At 40.1% G+C, this 17134-nt stretch overlaps 1 protein-coding gene across 4 annotated transcripts; it reads right to left on the reverse strand.

Annotated features, from left to right (window-relative positions):
- Window positions 1–129: 129 nt before the first annotated feature.
- On the reverse strand, window positions 130–16929 carry l(3)76BDm (trafficking protein particle complex subunit 8 homolog l(3)76BDm). 4 transcript variants are annotated; one of them, XM_086985641.1, is made up of 17 exons: window positions 16439–16929; window positions 14808–15242; window positions 11744–11947; window positions 11092–11356; window positions 9534–10129; window positions 9181–9394; window positions 7288–7751; window positions 6751–7014; window positions 6295–6518; window positions 5697–6002; window positions 5321–5522; window positions 4902–5109; window positions 4381–4516; window positions 3598–4176; window positions 2100–2320; window positions 1592–1856; window positions 130–1364 (listed from the first exon to the last, which is right to left on the reverse strand). In XM_086985641.1, the coding sequence occupies exons 2-17, from the start codon at window positions 14947–14949 to the stop codon at window positions 1215–1217; spliced, it is 4440 nt and encodes a 1479-aa protein (XP_086841767.1). In that variant the 5' UTR covers window positions 14950–15242; window positions 16439–16929; the 3' UTR covers window positions 130–1214. The 4 variants fall into 4 exon arrangements, with proteins under 4 accessions (XP_086841767.1, XP_022655862.1, XP_086841766.1 ...); XM_022800127.2 differs by having other exon boundaries at window positions 14808–15379; XM_086985640.1 differs by having other exon boundaries at window positions 14808–15514.
- Window positions 16930–17134: the final 205 nt, after the last annotated feature.

The following is a 17134-nucleotide window of genomic DNA, read 5'->3' on the forward strand; positions in this document are numbered from 1 at the left end:
ATATATATGTCGAAGCTACATAAATGCACAACATTGCTTAACTTGGTTCACAAACATAATAGTTCTAATCATTCAAATTTCTAGTACATGCTAAGTAGTATTACAGAAACTTAATAAATAAGAAGCACGTAAAAGAGCTTTTTCTGTTTTATCAATTTATGATGTATCATGTACCCCCGCCCCATCTGGAGTGAACAGGAAGTCATTTACACACAGTGGTGGGTTTAACACATTCAATTTTGATATATGTCTGATGATATAAATACATAGAAAATATTGTAACGGTTTGGAGGAGAAATAAGGTTTTAACTTATAGTTGTTCACCGTGCATCTGATTATCACCTACGTTGATCACACACGTATTTTTCCATATTATTTTAAAAGACCAACACTTTTCTATGCTTACCAGATACAGAAATCGTTCCAATCGCAAATTGTTATTAGCAGCATGCGTCATCTCCTTGCTTGTTGGTAATCAATGAATTCAGAATCCCAGCATTTTCACTCTGTTTCCTCTGTTGAAATATTAACTTTATGAAATGCAGGTGTGTATAGTGTAATACATTGTTCGCATAGGTTGTTGAAAACGACGACATGTATTTCCGTTATGTATTAAGTTTACACGGCTTGTTAATGATATTAGCGGGCCCCGCTGCTGTCGGCGCTAAGGCCACTAACATATCATTTTTATCTTGCGTTTATCAGTTACTGACAGTTCGCTAGTTTTACTAAACTTGGCTCGTGGGAATTTTTCCCTCCTAAACAGTACCTTTCTGTTCCAGGACCAGCCTGGTAATCCCTGAAGTCCGGCCCTACAAGCGTTCTCGCTGATATCGGCCATCTCGCCGAACTTAGCAGTACGTTCAATGGGTGAATGGAAAAGATACTCAAGAACTTCTTTCTTCGAAAAGAGCATTTTTGTTCCCGCTATTTTACATTCACGCTTGATTAGAGAGCTTACCCCAAGGTATACTTGCGATTACTGTTATAATACTACTGTATTTATTTTACCTAATTCTACATATCTAACAGCGACACTAAGGCTAATCAGAAATAGACGAGGTAACGAGACTTTACCTGTACGATCTCTTTCGAATCCCTCTAACCCTTAAACATTTACTAAGGGCGTGTCTTGATTCAGTCACACCTTTTCCTTTTTTCAAAAACTTTTACGGATCCAACAAAAAGTGTTTCAAAACGCGTATTGATAGTTATTAGTGGAAAGTTGTGATAGAGCTTTTACACGTGGATTTGTCGACAATAATGAGGCTCTGGCATGGTGAGACGGACTTGGTCAAATCGCCGCATTGAATAGACACCTGTACACCGGACGAGAGGTTGTAGGTTCCCGTCGAAAGAAACAGCTGTAACGAAGGAATTATATTTATACAAAAGAAACACATTTATTCCACGTTTTTCGAGGTCAAAACATTGGAAGCACAAAACTCTGTTAGTCTACAAGTAAATCGTCGAATGCTTGGCGCGATATTTTACATTTCGTTTGAGGTGTCTCTACAGAGAAATATGCTTGTCGCCTTATCATTACGTCTTTCTTTTAATTTTAACATTATATCAAAGTTACCGTACATACAGCTTGCAGAGGAAGCCGTTCAACGTGAGCTGGCGGGAGCGTTCGTAGATATCGAACTTGTCGAGTCCATACGAAACCGCCAATATCATCGGTGACCATTTGCTCGTGAGTCGTCGGTGGGCATTCAAATGCCAATGGAGGCCCGCTTGCTGATCCAGAAGCCGCCGAGGCAGGTGCAAGTGAGTTCATGCAAGCCACGGTCACCGTAAGTGGCAATACCACGGACGGGTTATGTAATATCAGTGTTACGTCAAGGGCAAGGAACCTATCATAGACAGACAACACAAGCAGCGCTACACTCGTTCAATAATCGTCGACGATTCTTAGGATCAAGTACTAAGGCGGTGGAAAGAGTCATCGAATTACATATTTGGATTTGAGTTAGAATGATGTACATCTATCTATATGAAATGAGCGTACACGGGCAAGATCATGTATGTACAATGGTTCGCAGGTTCATTATAATGAGTTCATTTAGGTAATATGATAACTGATTCAATTAACTCACTGTTGCTTGCTGAAGTCATGCTGCACGTAATGCTCATGCAGAAGGCTGACTTGGATGAGCCGCGATGCTTCTCCAAGCCCGGCCAGAGCCGCGTGCCCGCCAAGAGGCAGTAGCGGACCTCCAATGGGTGGAACGGAAGTTTTTTTCATTAGGCCCACGCCAGAGCCGTGAAGCGTATGGGGAATTGATGTGTAAGTCACGTGCAAATCGCGTATATTCACCTAATTTATTTTGAGCAAAGTTAGTTTTAACAAGTCAAACTATGTACCACAGATGTAATCAGATAGCTATAAAACCATGCAGCTCATCGATACGAAGCATCCAAGACAGATAAATAACAATAATATCGGAATCATATGGCTCTTCTGGCATTAAATGGCGGATTGCAGCAGCAGTAGGACCTGTAGGGAAGTTTATTACATTACTGACGAGGATCTAAATTTTCAGCAGCCTAAATTTTCCTCTACACAATGTACTCAATAGCCCAGATCTATATATGTGCATATACAAATAAAAATTAAGGCGGGCTGTTTATCATAACAGGTGTATGTTTATTTGCTATTCCTAGTAACGAGCGAAAGGCAATTATCTCTAGAAGAAAGTAAATAACACATCATGGCAGACGACAGCGTGTTGTTTTTGGAACTCAAGTGATGATTAGGAATTATCTAATCTTTCTGCGCTGAACGAGCCCCCACAAAAATTAAAAACTTTCTTTTTGGCCAAAGTAGACGGTTTACATTATTACATGTTCTCGCGCGGCCTTTGAAGAATCCGAGGAGACTATATGGAGGACGCCGGAAGGTCCTTAATAGGGTTTAGATTCAAAAGAATCGAAAATCTATCAAAATGTCTCAAACGACATTTTTCATATATGTTTGACGCTTTAATACAGAATTGAGTGTTTTAAAGAGAGAGAGTTAAGTTTTATAAACAAGCATGAAAATATAGATGTTTGTATATTTATATACAGTTTACAGCTATGCAAATAACAAAAGCAATTATTAAAATTAGTTAAAATAATTTTAGTGAAGACCAGATTTAACCGTGCAACACTTATTCCAAAGACATTGCTATTATACTCTGCTATAATCTTTTAGCACTAGTATAGCCTTAAAATACGACAACTGCAACAATGACTACGGTCATTCAAACCGTTACATTATTGACAAAGTTTAGAATATCCAGTAGTACGCTTAAAGATTTTGTAAGTCCCCCGTTAAAAATTTGTTGTGCAATTTAATTCGCTTTTTGTTACAATAATTCGTATATTTTCTGCCACTTTTTCCCTATTCTCTATTTTAGCAGATGCTTCAACAACCCTGTGTATATATGTCTTAAATTTTCCATATTATGAGATATTCGTGAAAATGTTTTGAAATGAAATGTTGAAATGAATTTTGAAATGGAAATGTGAAAATGTTTTTTGTGAAGCAGTTTTAAATGTGTGCCAGCATTAACGCGTGTGACCATTCTACGGTATGCATATTATTCGTACCTGGTGTTGACCCATAACGACCTTCATAAGTCCATCTCGTTCAACAGCAGCTTTCCATATAATGGCTACGGTTACATCAAGCGGATCCCGCTCTTTAGCTTTCATTCCTTTTAGCTTAGCCACTTCCATATCAAGGAACTCTTTGTTAGTTAGGGGAACATTTTCGTCCTTCAGCTCACCCAGTTTAGAGGCTCTGGCCATCATGAAGTCTGCACAAGGAGTACCGCTGCTTTCTACCCTCACTATCGACAGAGGCCATTGACTGATCATCTTTTTCATCGGCTTTTGCTGTTTTGTTCGTTCACTAAATAGACCGCTGTCTTTTGTGTCTTCCTCATTGTCTGAGCCTTTTAGTCGTCCATCCATATGAGACTCGCCACTTTGATTATCTACTATTTCGAGTTTGTTATTCGAAAGTTTTAGCGCGATATCTTTCACTTCCCTGGGTCGAATCGTCGTCACGGACACTGAATGGGACGGAGTGCGCGGAGGCACATCCATCTGTTTAGCGATTGAATGCATCTCCGACATAAGAGACACCTGTAGCAATGACAGGTCAACCGAATCCGAGCCTTGCAACTGCAACATACATACACACACACACAGATCAAAAACAGAAATCAGCCAACCTAAAATAAAGTAGGCGATATGCTTCATCAAAACAGATAACGGGTCATGAATTTGAATGGCAAGGGGATGAACGCACATAGTCTAAATAAATATCTCACGGTAAGGCCGACGCAAATTTATCCATAAATACAAGCTGTTTTATTAAAATTTTACCTCACTAGAGTTTTTCGCGTGCACCGAAAGTAATATCGAACCGATATCGTCTGCCTTAATGCTTGGTTCGGCACTGGCATGCACGATGAGCGAAGAAATCGTCGAAATTTTGGCACTGAACTTGGTCACCCGATGCCTTATGAAAATCAATCAATAACGGCAAGTCGAATCTCAAAAGTAACTTTGATTAGCTTTCATTAAGCGATTGAATTGCACAATTAAGATATTCTAAAACAGACAGACATTACAAGAGATAATCATAGGAAAAATAATTACTTCGACAGTATTCATAGAAAACATATGGATAAGAACGGAAGCGACAACTGCCACTATAAAACTACTACTTTGACAATTACTTTAAAAATATTATTAAGATTTTTATAAAATTTTATTGAGACAAAATGAACAATCGACATTGTTGACAAATAATTGGCGGTCTCACTGAACAAGCTAATACAGACATGTTCGTTAAATGAAGCTGTGATCCACTTGTTAGAATCCTATTCGAAATTCAAACTTACTGAATCTTCGCACCGCCCTGACACGACCCAACTGCTTCATAGTAGAATAGCAGTGCAAGTTGGTGCTCTCCGGGTACATCTGGCCCCCGGATCCAGAAAGGAACGCTAACTGTGGTCCCAGCCTCTATTGAGTCTACGCCAGGAATTGACATTACATAATGCGTTTTCACCACCTCACATAATGATGCACTGTTACACGCTAAATCGCCTAAAATTAATCAACATAGAAACTTAGGTATTAGATTAGTACTTCAAAAGATACATTCAGGTCAAAACTTGATTCTGCCGTAGTATGAGGCCTAAAGCTGTATGTGTGGATATGAAAAGGTATCTGAATTTGCAAGCAACAACTGTGGCTCTCAGTTAACATGTTATTATTATTATAATTATTAGAAGCTGAATAATTACATCTAGCTCACCACTGTTAGCTGGCATTTCCTTATATGTGCTGTTATTTGGTGGTAGTGCCTTTAAGCCGATGACACCGAAAGTCACCTCTCTGGGGTTTCTCGCTGCCATTAATAGTCTGACAAGGCCAAATGCTGCCCTATTGGTTAGGCGCAAATTCAACCGCTGCACCTCTCCACATAACATTTGTTTCGGAAAGGTATCAAAGTCCGCCTATAATGTCAGATTAATTTAATTTTAGATAAATAAATGGAAAAAAAACATTAAAAATTAATCTATAGTTAGTTAATACACTTGGTGACAACAAGAAGGTATATAATTTAAGAGGAAAATAGCGCAGAATGATTAGCAAGTTTGGTGAGATAAGATCAAAAGCTCTGATTTTACCTTTAAGTACGGCATAGGAGGACCAACGGTAGGCTGTAGCCTATAATCCTTGGCATACCATTCGTTGTTCTTCACTTTCTTGGCATGCAATTTATAACCTTTGACTGTAAGCGTCTGGTAACCCCAAACCGGTGAGCCCTGATTCTCAGCCAAAGGAGTGAGCGGCGTCAATGGTGATATCATCACCGAATCAGACGATAATGAATTAGTTGAAGGCGACGGCGAAATGACCAGAAGTGATATCAAATAGGATACACCAATAATCTTCAGACGACCCATACATTTGGGGATCAAGCTCAGTTTTATCTGAAATGGACAGCGCGAAAGTCTCGTCTCGGACAAGCGTTCTGAATTACCAATGATGGCCTGTGCGTTAGAAACTCTTAGCCATTGAAATTATAACTTACTGTTGCCAAACTGACTTAACTTATTTTAGAATCAACTCTTAAATATGTACATGCCTACATGGTCGGATTATCCACCCGAATAAATAGCTTTGTACGAGTCGCAACAGACGATGCTGTTCGACAAGTCGTACTATGACAAACTGAAGTTTACGATACATGCGAACATTGCTGCATAGTAATACTCAACGTACCACAATGGTTTGTTTAGCTTCGAGACTGACGAATTCCAGAGCACAGGTTTCGACATAGTTATGCGGCTGATGCATGTCCTTTTGTAGTTTGAGCGACGGGTGATTGCTTACACGTTCGCCTGAACTTTCATCTCCGGGTTCCATTTCCCAACAAAGATGAACTTGCTGAAGACTAAGGCCGATCTGTAGCGGGTTCGTCAATTCCAACTCAACCGTGACGGGTTCTGCAATCATGAAGAGCAAATAACGTAATTCAACGTTATAAACGACGTAATGGAACAAATTAAGGCAAAGTTTGTTCGACCCATTCAAACGTTTAACTAACAATACTTCTGCTAACGTCAAAAGTATCCAGTCGCACTTAGCCTTCGCAGTGCGTCCAATTTTTTTCAATTGCTACATAGTTCAATTTAATGCGCACGATGGAAGATTGTGATATAAGCTTCCACTACCAACCATTTTGTGCAACAATGGCGGGCCTGGTATTCGGCGTCGAGTTGTCCATAACATCAACCGTATTCCGATAATTCGGTGGTACAGACTTCTGATTGGTGGCTCGTAAATAGCAACATTCTTCCAATTTCTGCCAGTCTTCACAATTTGCATACCGCTCCCGCCCATGTGAGTTCTCCATCGCTTGTGGCTTGTGGCCCAAGATCGTCCTCACCGAAGTCATATCGATTTTCGGGATCGGCATCTCATATTCTCGCAAGTCTAATGCTGAATTACGAAAAAAACGCCACGCAATTAAAAGCACACTTGTCGTTCTAAAAGAAAGGACCATGCGTTCTTTAGGACTAGGATGCTGGCCATCCTAAGACGATCATTTCACCCGTCGCAAGAATTCTCTTTTTATGTTGATTCGCCATGCTTGTTCCTCAATAATTTTATGTAAATGACGGTTTCAGTTTAAGGCAAGCAGCTTGATTTATTTAGTACTTTGCGTTACAGAACACCAGTACTGTAAGACAGATAAAGCAAGACAAAGCCTACCTTTTATTGTTGCAAAGTAATCTTTGACGAATACGCTTTGCTGCGTAGCGCTCTGTTGACTTGTTTTATCGAGTAGACCGTGAAATGCCTGGAATGCATTATCGAGCTTCCCGAGCGTGGCGCATTGACGTCCGGTCATATAAAGAATATGATCTTCGGCAAAGCTCCATCCTCGCCTCCGGAACACCTGTTCGGACTCCCGATAGGCTCTAAGGCTGTGTTTTCGCATGCCCGCCTTGGAAAAGCGATATCCAGCCAACACCAGATGAAATGCGTACTTTCGTAATTGCATTGGCTGCATCGACAGATAGCAGTAGGCAGCTTGCTCAAGGAGCAACGCTGAACGAAGGTCCGAATCCTCAGAGATTAAATGGATAAGTTGTTCAGCCAACTTTTCATACTCTCCCAGGGACCGTAAACATTCCGCATGAAGAAGAGTCGCCCGAGTCGCCAGCTGAGGCATTCTGCATGACGAGACATACCACAAACCAGTAGAAAAAAATTAGCTTCCAATTAAGGACCATGTATTTTAATCAGGCCGTTTAACATGAGGTGCCGTAAACGTTAATCTCATATTTTAAAACTGCCACATTACACACCGGTGCTAGATTTTGGGTATTTTTTTTTTTAGTTATATTTCACTTTTTGGGATGTGGAACTATTTACTCGGATACTGTCACTCGGGCTTCTAGCAAACAAGTTGCATTGACGTTGAAAAAAGAAGGATATTTAGGTCCCGACAATGAGCCTTGTGGAAGCATTGGGGATTATAATAAAAATCGAGTATCTTAAGGTTTACGCGTGTTGGAATTTAGATTTGGTCTATGCGAAAATACCTTATTTATTCAGCTAGCTGAAATTAAGGTAAAACAATGAAATAATAATGGATGCCGTTTAATTCAGGCAAAGATAAAAAAAAATTGAGACGTAGAAACGCTTCTGTCAGTTAAACAATAACCTATTCTTGTATCGAACTACGATTTGTTGTAAAAAAAAAAAATAGATGATATTCTTCTTTGATATCTACAGTTTTTCTTCAAGGACGAATACAAATGAGCTGGCGGAGCATAATTTTAAAAAGCAAGTGTAGAGCTGCAAATGCTTGTGGTCTATCTTCGATGGCCTAGTGCAAATGAAACCTATTACAGCTTGATGAGTCAATGACGATTGGAGTGCACTGCTAACAATCAGAGAAGCAAACAATGCATTAAACAGCCGGGATTTGTGAAGAGAGCTAGGCCGCTGGAGGTACACGACAACGTTCGGCCTCACGTTGCAGGAATCAGGGTTTTGGAAGCTTTTAATACCCTTTGTACTTACAAGGCATTGCTTCCTTTTTTCTACCATTTGTTAAAACTCTCTGCCATTTTTTCAGCATCTTCATAGTTTTTTTTAAATCTCAACAGTTCCTTCGCAGGAAAAATGTTCAAGTTCCTACGTAAAACTTTATATTCTCCCGTATCTTAAATTTTTACACAGTAAATAAGTTACTATACAAATGGCAGGAGGTTAAAAATAGTAACGATGAATACTCCGATCGAACGTAAAAGAATAATTTTTGCGAAAAAAAATTATTAATTCACATTTCATACTGAATGCCGCAGTGTAGTTGTATATTTATTTGGAAGGTTAGCAAAAAAGAAATTTAGAATTAAATTCACGCTTAACGCATTTATTTCTAATTGAACGTGCATAAGCATTATGTTTAACTAAGCACCATCCTAATGAATTATATTGAGTACCATAAATAAAGTAAAATTAAAGATGATAGATTGTATGGGGATAGAAAAGTAAAAAATAATCTTAATAGCAAATACAATAATATGTTGGCTTAAAAATTCCTACTGACAGTACATCATAGTTAAATATTTTAAATCATAATTGTAATCGTACTTGCAGACGTTGAGGTACGCATTGATCGCATTTTTAAAATAATGGTGAGGATATGAACGGGGTCCATCTTTTCCCAGCATAAACACACTTAGTGCGGCCATTTCTTCGGCGCCAGCACAATAGAGCCACGCTTGATCGCCGTGAAAATCGCGTTTTGCTGCATGGTAAGCTTGATATGCTGTTTCGTATTGATGAAACAAAAATGCTAGATCACCTAAATTTCGCAGATAGACAAACAAAACATAGTAGTTTAATTCAATACATGCTCTAGTCACATTTACAGGACACACAACTACACACTTTTCCATCTATGTATTGCGTGACCGACAAAAAAGAATCATTTAACCACTCACCCAGTTTTCGAACCACTAATTCGGGTGCCTGCTGGCTGTATATCACTGAGTTGACAACATTCGGGTTATTGCTGGCGAGAATATTTCCCTTGCCTCGGCCTGCAAAGAAACTCTTAGCCGCAACAGCAATCTGACGATGAAGTCCTTTTTTATTGGCCACCTGATCCGCGAGGTTCTTCAAATGTTGTTCAATTTGAGGGGCTAGGCACTGGGTGGCAAAATCTGAGACAAACGTCTTCACGTTCTCCCGATCTGTTGTGGTGAGCCATGCTCCACGCCTTTTCGGCGCGATTGGTGATGTAGGTTCATCCATAGTAGGACTGCTGGCGGACAAAGGCCCAAGTGGGTCGAGTGGGTGCTCACGTTCAACCATTTCGAGGCCGCCGTTACTCTCGACTTTAGGTGGTAACAGCGTTGAACAGCCATTATGCTGCTCACCATTGGGTGTCGTTGGCGCAGTCAAATCTATCAATGGTGACCAAATATCAGCTCCCCCTGCCGGAGGAGGGTTTGACGGTGATACAGAATTGATAGTTAGCATATGACAGTTGGCTGAACCGTGAATATTCTTCATTGACAGAAACGTCGCCTCGGCCCTATAAACGTACACACGGTTTCGCATAGCTGTAGTAAATAAAAACAATTCCAAATAGTTATAATTCATTTTCGATTGGAAATTTCAACCTATGTCTGAAAACCGCTGTCAGCGTCAATAAATAGTTGATTGGAAAATAAACTGAAAATACATTTTAAAATTAGAGACAGCAACTTTCGACTACGAAGTTGTACTCTTTGTAGATGCTTGTGCCTGTATAATATTTCTGTCAAGCCTAAAGATATGTTTTCCGTTTATTATGTCCCCTGATACTGTTATTAACTATTGCTTGAGACGACTGGCTTCCGTCCACACAAGACGAGGTACTTCTACGCCCGGTTTCGAATGCATATTATCTCACGTATCGTAAATGTAATAGAGAAACACGGTACAAGTGCACCATTATGGCGACTGTGTCAACACTTAAAACCTTTAATAAACATCTAGAACCCAATGTTTATAATCACACACAGCTGTTCTACAATGATAAAAACTAAATGATCTATAACAGAAATCTAAACAGAAAACTTATGTCACGGTTCTCTTAAGGTAGGTGAGAAAGCATTTTCTCTTGACAGGCCCCCGACCTGGAGTGCCTGGCTGCGTCCGCTTTCAGAGTCTATTTATATACTACTACAGAGACAATAGGTGAGCGCCATGCAATCCCCAGATGTGTAACCCTTTGGCATTGCTCGCCATCTTCTCACTGTAGATATATATTTTTTGTTGAGAAAACTTTTTTTCCGCAGATGTTCCGCAGATGATCCGCACATATGCTTTATTCACACCTGGCTTGTGACACCTACCTTGCTACCGCCTCAGACGTCACCGGGACGCTTGTAAGATAGCTCAATAAAATCGTTACTCATCACAGATTTATGCGTTACGTTCGAGTTGACACATTAGACACACAGTCAAAAAGCTCAAATCGGTGTTAATTTTCTGACTCCGTTTGATACGTACATGGTGTTGTCGCCCGTACCACCATCGTGTAAGAGGACGAAATACTGAGGACCTGTCTGGCCAAAAAACCATTTCGAATGATGGGATAGATTCAGCTGGACGGTGCTGACGTTTTGTATGAGCTGCGTTAGCTGCTGTTGTGGTGCCTGATGGGCAGAACTGACAACGTAAACGCATCCGACAAAATGGCGAGTAAAGTCGTGTTCCTGAGGTGCCAAGCATCTGAAGAAAGCGTCTCGATACGCATTATACCATGGCGTCACCGCTGAAAAACGTCACAAAAATAATAATGTTCTTACACTTTTCGCGAAAGTAATTTCAGATCTGGCCGCTAATGAAGTACCTTTCGACAGCCAACGTCCATCAACTACCCATTTTCGTTGACTATTTTTTTTCAGAATAGCTAAAAGCATTCAGCGTTATATAGAAAAAACAAAAAACTCAAAAACAGTAATGTTATTTTTTCCAATGTGATATTTGCATTTATAAATTAAACGCTAAAGTCAGTAGACCTTTTCTTCCTCGTAATATACTCTTTCTATTGGCAGTGCAAATAAAGAAATCCTTTGGATTCACTAAATAAGCACGCGCGTATGACAACTATTTCTTTCTTAAAGGAATTGAAGATTTTCACAATTCGGGAAATACTTACGACACACATCGACCTCATATATTCCATGTGTGATAAGCGTCTTCCGCGGACCCGGTCCATCGATGTTGGGCTGGTTTCGAAGCACGGCTTCTGAAAGCTGTTTTTTGGCCAATGATCCTTGTGGATACGGTGTTGTAAGATCACAAAAGTTTAGTTTAAGCTTCACCGGAGGCAACACGTTTCCTGAGGGATCCTTTAAAGATACTGGAAATATGTAAACGCAATAAAATAAGGCCTCTCGTCAGTTTTCTAAACAGAAAAGACTAAAATACCTAGTGAAGTAAATGATTGATATCAGCAACTAATAATTAAAAATTCAAGCAAACGTTCCAACATCACAACACCCTTAGAGAAGGAGCGTGCCTTGAAATAATAGTTCGTGTAAAATGTAGCTCTCCAGTAAGATCGTCGAGCCCTAATGAATGGGCCAATATAAAGGAATTGCCCAGCGTAAAAAATAATATAGATACAAGAATACATTCGACAATGTTCGAAGAACATTAGGCAATTTAATCATCACCGATTTAACTTAATCTAGAGAACATCGATCTTAATCCCGCTATCTGTTGAGAAACGGCAAAGACATAAATCTTGCAATGCTTATAACATGTTCTTAAAAAATAGAAGAAAAAAAATATATACAAAACTGGAGCGCAATCAGCGCAAACATTAGCGTTCCGTCAATTTAACGAATATTGCTAGCCTACCTCCACGAACGTATTCATAAGTCTGAAACAAGAGAATTTTTTGGCAAAAGCAAAAACCAAACTATATACGGGCCTAATAGATCAAATGCAGCAGAATCTGACTAGGACCCATAGTACAATAATTTATTGGCATTAATATCACTCTAAATAAGATGGAGGCCGTGAAATTTAGGAGAGGAGGCAAAATCCCAGTCCGTTTTCGTCACTGTTTTTCGTCAAATTTTCCTTCCGTATATGAACAGATCTCTCAGTTTCTCAGGTTGCTTATCTTCTTTAATAGTAACAACCTCATTTCATACATTACGGAAAGATGCAAAAAAGCGTTAACCGCATCTTGTGCGATCACGATCCTAAGTCGTCTTTTCGCAATGACAGCGCTACGCCTATTCGATCTCAGAGCAACGTCGGTAGCGGCTTACGGAGCAACTTTAATTTCAGGGTATCTTGAACTACTCAACCTAGTGAAAACCTTTTTCTTGACACGTGCTTTGGGCCTTTATCGTACGGCAGAAAACTCACTAGTTAAGCTTTTTTTGGTAACACCCCGCTGCTCGTCGAGGATCTGAAATCTCATTTTAAATTTCCGCCATTTGAGACCTCCCCAGAAGCTAGGAAAGAATAGATATACGCAGAAATACGGTAAAGTTTTTAGCACCGGAACGATGCGCAACAACGGTTGAAAGAAACCGGAACAGACAAAACCGTCACGTATTACTTATTTCGCGTCCCACGATCTGCACCACAGATTATAAGCGCGAGGAGTGTATTTGTAATAGATATGGGGGGACTGTAATAAATATCATGTAGATTTCTACACCTTAGAACTCTCGCTCGGGAACCCGGTACGCTAATGCTATTGCAGATTAATTCCCTTAAACTTTTTAAGGCGATGAATGTTGTAACTTAAGAGCTATACGAACGGATATATATATATATATATAAAAGTTTTGTTAAATATATACCATCAAAGGTGAATACACTTTTGCCGAATTATACAGTTTTATGCCTGAACATCGGAGGCAGTTCCGTCAAATACAATTGATGCAAGAGGTGGCGTTTATGTAATCTCCTTAAGACTAACAAATAAACAGCGTTTATCTAGGGTGTTAGATCCTCTGGCATTCGATTAGTCCATATAATTCGGTTATTAATATTAGCATATCTAATGTTTGCAGTAAAACAGAAGAGTGATACTGAAAATTAATGTCACAATTTAGTCCGGCATGCCAATAATACTTTGCAAATAATGTTATGTCTTCCTAGTTGCGCCAATTCATTTGTTAATATATAATTTACCAGCTAAATAAGACATAGAGACTGTATAAAAACGATTAGCAAATCGTTTATTATAACATACGCCTTGTCGACCTACGAGATACAACCTAATCGCCATGATTTTCGTCCAGTAATTTAAAATGCTCGAAGTGGAGATACAGAATATAAAGGAATATTCTACTCAAAAATACATATATTTGAGTGAACAAGGTGTATGAGGTTCTAGTTGCTGAATTGGCATTTAGCGAAACTGTAATAGTTTTTGTAATCGTCATTAGAATTGTTAAGGGCCGGATATTCACACAATCATTTCATATAGGTAAACAATTGCAGGTAAAAATGTCAGAACTTCACCTTTAAACATAAAAATAATTTTAAAACAATGGAATAAATAAACTGGTCCTTACTAAACACTAACACTGAAATGTCATCCCTCTAATCGTGAAGTACTTCATAAAACATTGGTACATATATAGTTGGCTGAGTTTCTGCTGGACACAACTGTAGGCACCAACTGCTGTTTTCAAGATTAAACTCCACTAAGACTATTGAAACCTTTCCCAATAAGTCATTCAGCAACGTTAACTTCACTTTAACCCCCTGAGATCTGCACATTGCCCTACGCCACGAAAACAACGAAAAACCAATTATCGTGAGAAGTCATCATGGGTATACGTTGTCATACGAACAGCCACATTACAATGAAAGTAATTTCTCAATGGGAACTTTACTCCATTAGAGAATGTTACTTATATAAATTACTCACAACAGACTCGTAATATTATTATAATAAGTGACTGACCGATGACTTTTCCCCGTTGATCTTGACTGCAGCCGTTGACAATTTATGTCCCTATAACAAAAACAATATATTTTCTCGTTTCCGTGTCTGCTACGTACTTTATATCCAAGAAATAGATTCGCTTCCTTGTAAATTTCGAACGCATCTATGCTTGTGCAAAGTGTCTATTACTCTGGATTATCGTATGGGTCAAAAGAAAATCTTTTGAAGTTTCTGCAAAAGGTTAGCAATAGGTTACTTCTTGATATTAGCAGAATACATGACTATTTGCTTGACTCACCTTCAATATTGTCTGTGAACGGCTGTATGAGCTCACTGAAAGTGAGTCCATTCTTAGCGCAGAGTTCATCTGCGTCTTCGCTAACGGCAATGGCCACAAACGGTGAGAAAACTTTCTCGATAAACGCGGAACTGTCACCCATTTCCCACCGCTGCTACTGGGGTTGTCGTTGTTTGATGGTTCCGGCTGGTTTCGTCCAGTATTGCTTCTTGGCCTTCTGACACACTGACCTTCTAGCAGTGACGTTCACTAAACTCGACAACTATGAGACCAGATCAAACGCCGGGCTAGTCTACGACGTTATCATCAATGGAACCAGCAACCAGTTGATGGAACAGCGGTATCAGACGGAGATTAGCCGACGATGGTAACGTCTGTGAGCGATTCTTTATCGGTTCGTCTGTCTAGCAGTCAACCATTTCTTATTCAGGTCAGCTGTAGAATACAGTACCGACAACGTTAACACAAGAATTTCGAACGCAGCACCAACTTCACTTCTCCACTTTAGCAAATGACGATGACATTGATCTGATATCGCAGAAATTCTCACTTTAATGTTGATGATGATTATCCTGTCGATACGATTTAGGCAGACATGTGTCGCTGCGTAAGTACCATTGTATCGTTATTATAATTGTAATAGTAGCTACTTTGCAGTCCGTGTACCCCCCCGTTGTCACCGCTGCTTTTTCCGTCAGTCCGAGTCACTACGAATTAGTCGTCAAGGGAGGGTGCGCGTCATTATCCATTGTTAATTGCGGACACGTAGTACAATAAATAGTTATCTTTTATAATAATAGTAATAGCAAACTCTACCACAGATCAAGGACACTCACTGTCTCCTCTTGTTATCCTCCAAATGTTCTTTAAAGCATTATTACTCAACTGTGCGAGTGTTATATCAGGGGTGTAAGCCCATTAGCGCTTTTAACGGCTCTTTAGCTGCCGTTCCACCAAATTAAATTCTTTTTTTCTACTACCGAAGAACTAAGGATCACTTGTCTGCTGGCTTTCAATTTTGCAAACACATGAGCTAATACATCCTCAACAGCAATAAGTCGTGCCTGATCAGTACGATCACAGATAATTTTTTTACTAAATGTACCGTTGTTGTAAAGTGTGTTGCGACTAATATGGCGAAATAACATGCGCACTATCCATGTGGCAACCCCATTCTACTTCCACCAGTAAGACTCACTCTTCGACGGCACCTACTATTATTGTTACACGTTCAGTGAAAGCTGTCCAGTAGAGCTGACACACAGGAGCAGGAAGTCTTGGAAGAAATAATCGCATCTAGAGAAGCTGCAACGTCTATCAACCCTTTCGATAACAATTGCACTCCTCACTGGGTTGCTGTTGAGCGTTCGCCCACACGGGCCACGAATTGGCGAACGCTGTTCGTCCGTCTATCTGACCACTATTAAATACTGACGGCCCGTCCTGTGCTGTCCGTTCCGCGTCCTTATTCCTTGCGCAGATGACACAGTGTCATAGGATCTGCTTTTTTGCCTATTTTCACTTTACCTTAATCTTGTGCACGTAAGCCACGACAATTATAGAACGATAATGAGTAATATACGACCGTAGTAGAGGCACCTTGTCAACTCTCAAGCTTTAACATTACTCACCTCTCCGATATTGGGGCTGCTGCTGCTGCTTCAGCCCCAGCAGCAGTGGCATCGTCACTAAAGTCAACAGCTAAAAGCAATTGTCGGCAACAAATTAAGAGAAGCGACCATCAACAGGAATAGACAGACCGTTAAGACCACACTGGATTAGTGCTTGACCAACCAGCATTGCTGGGCAGCATACTGACAACAAGAACAACAACAACAACAGTAACAACAACAACTACCACAACAATTTCAACTTTGCTATCAGCATCGCCATTTCCCACAGCGTAGGAGATGATGACACCGTAGCAGTCGACAAACAGCAACAGCGGACCCTTCTTCCGACCGTCCACTTCCCGTCGGCTGCTGCTGGAGAGGAGGCTACTATAATATGCAAATAAGACACAGATCAACACGGCAGCAGTTTTTAGCAGCAGACGACAGTGCGGTGTCCAACTTTATCAGCACGACAGCGCCATCAGCGTCGTCCTCGTCGTCGACAGCAGCGACAACGGAAACAACAACAACACCACCAACAAACAACAGCAACAATAGCAGCAGCATGGGAAACATCGTCATATATCTGAGTAAACGAGACGACAGTTCTAACGATGGAGAACCCATAAATACACACACACAGACACAGATAGACACACATTGCGCTCACCGCCCAGCATAGAAACTTCGCTGTTGACCCGCTTTACCGTTGTT

Source organism: Varroa destructor, unplaced genomic scaffold, assembly GCF_002443255.2.
Source record: "Varroa destructor unplaced genomic scaffold, Vdes_3.0 BEIS01000003.1, whole genome shotgun sequence".
Lineage (NCBI taxonomy): Eukaryota > Metazoa > Arthropoda > Arachnida > Mesostigmata > Varroidae > Varroa > Varroa destructor.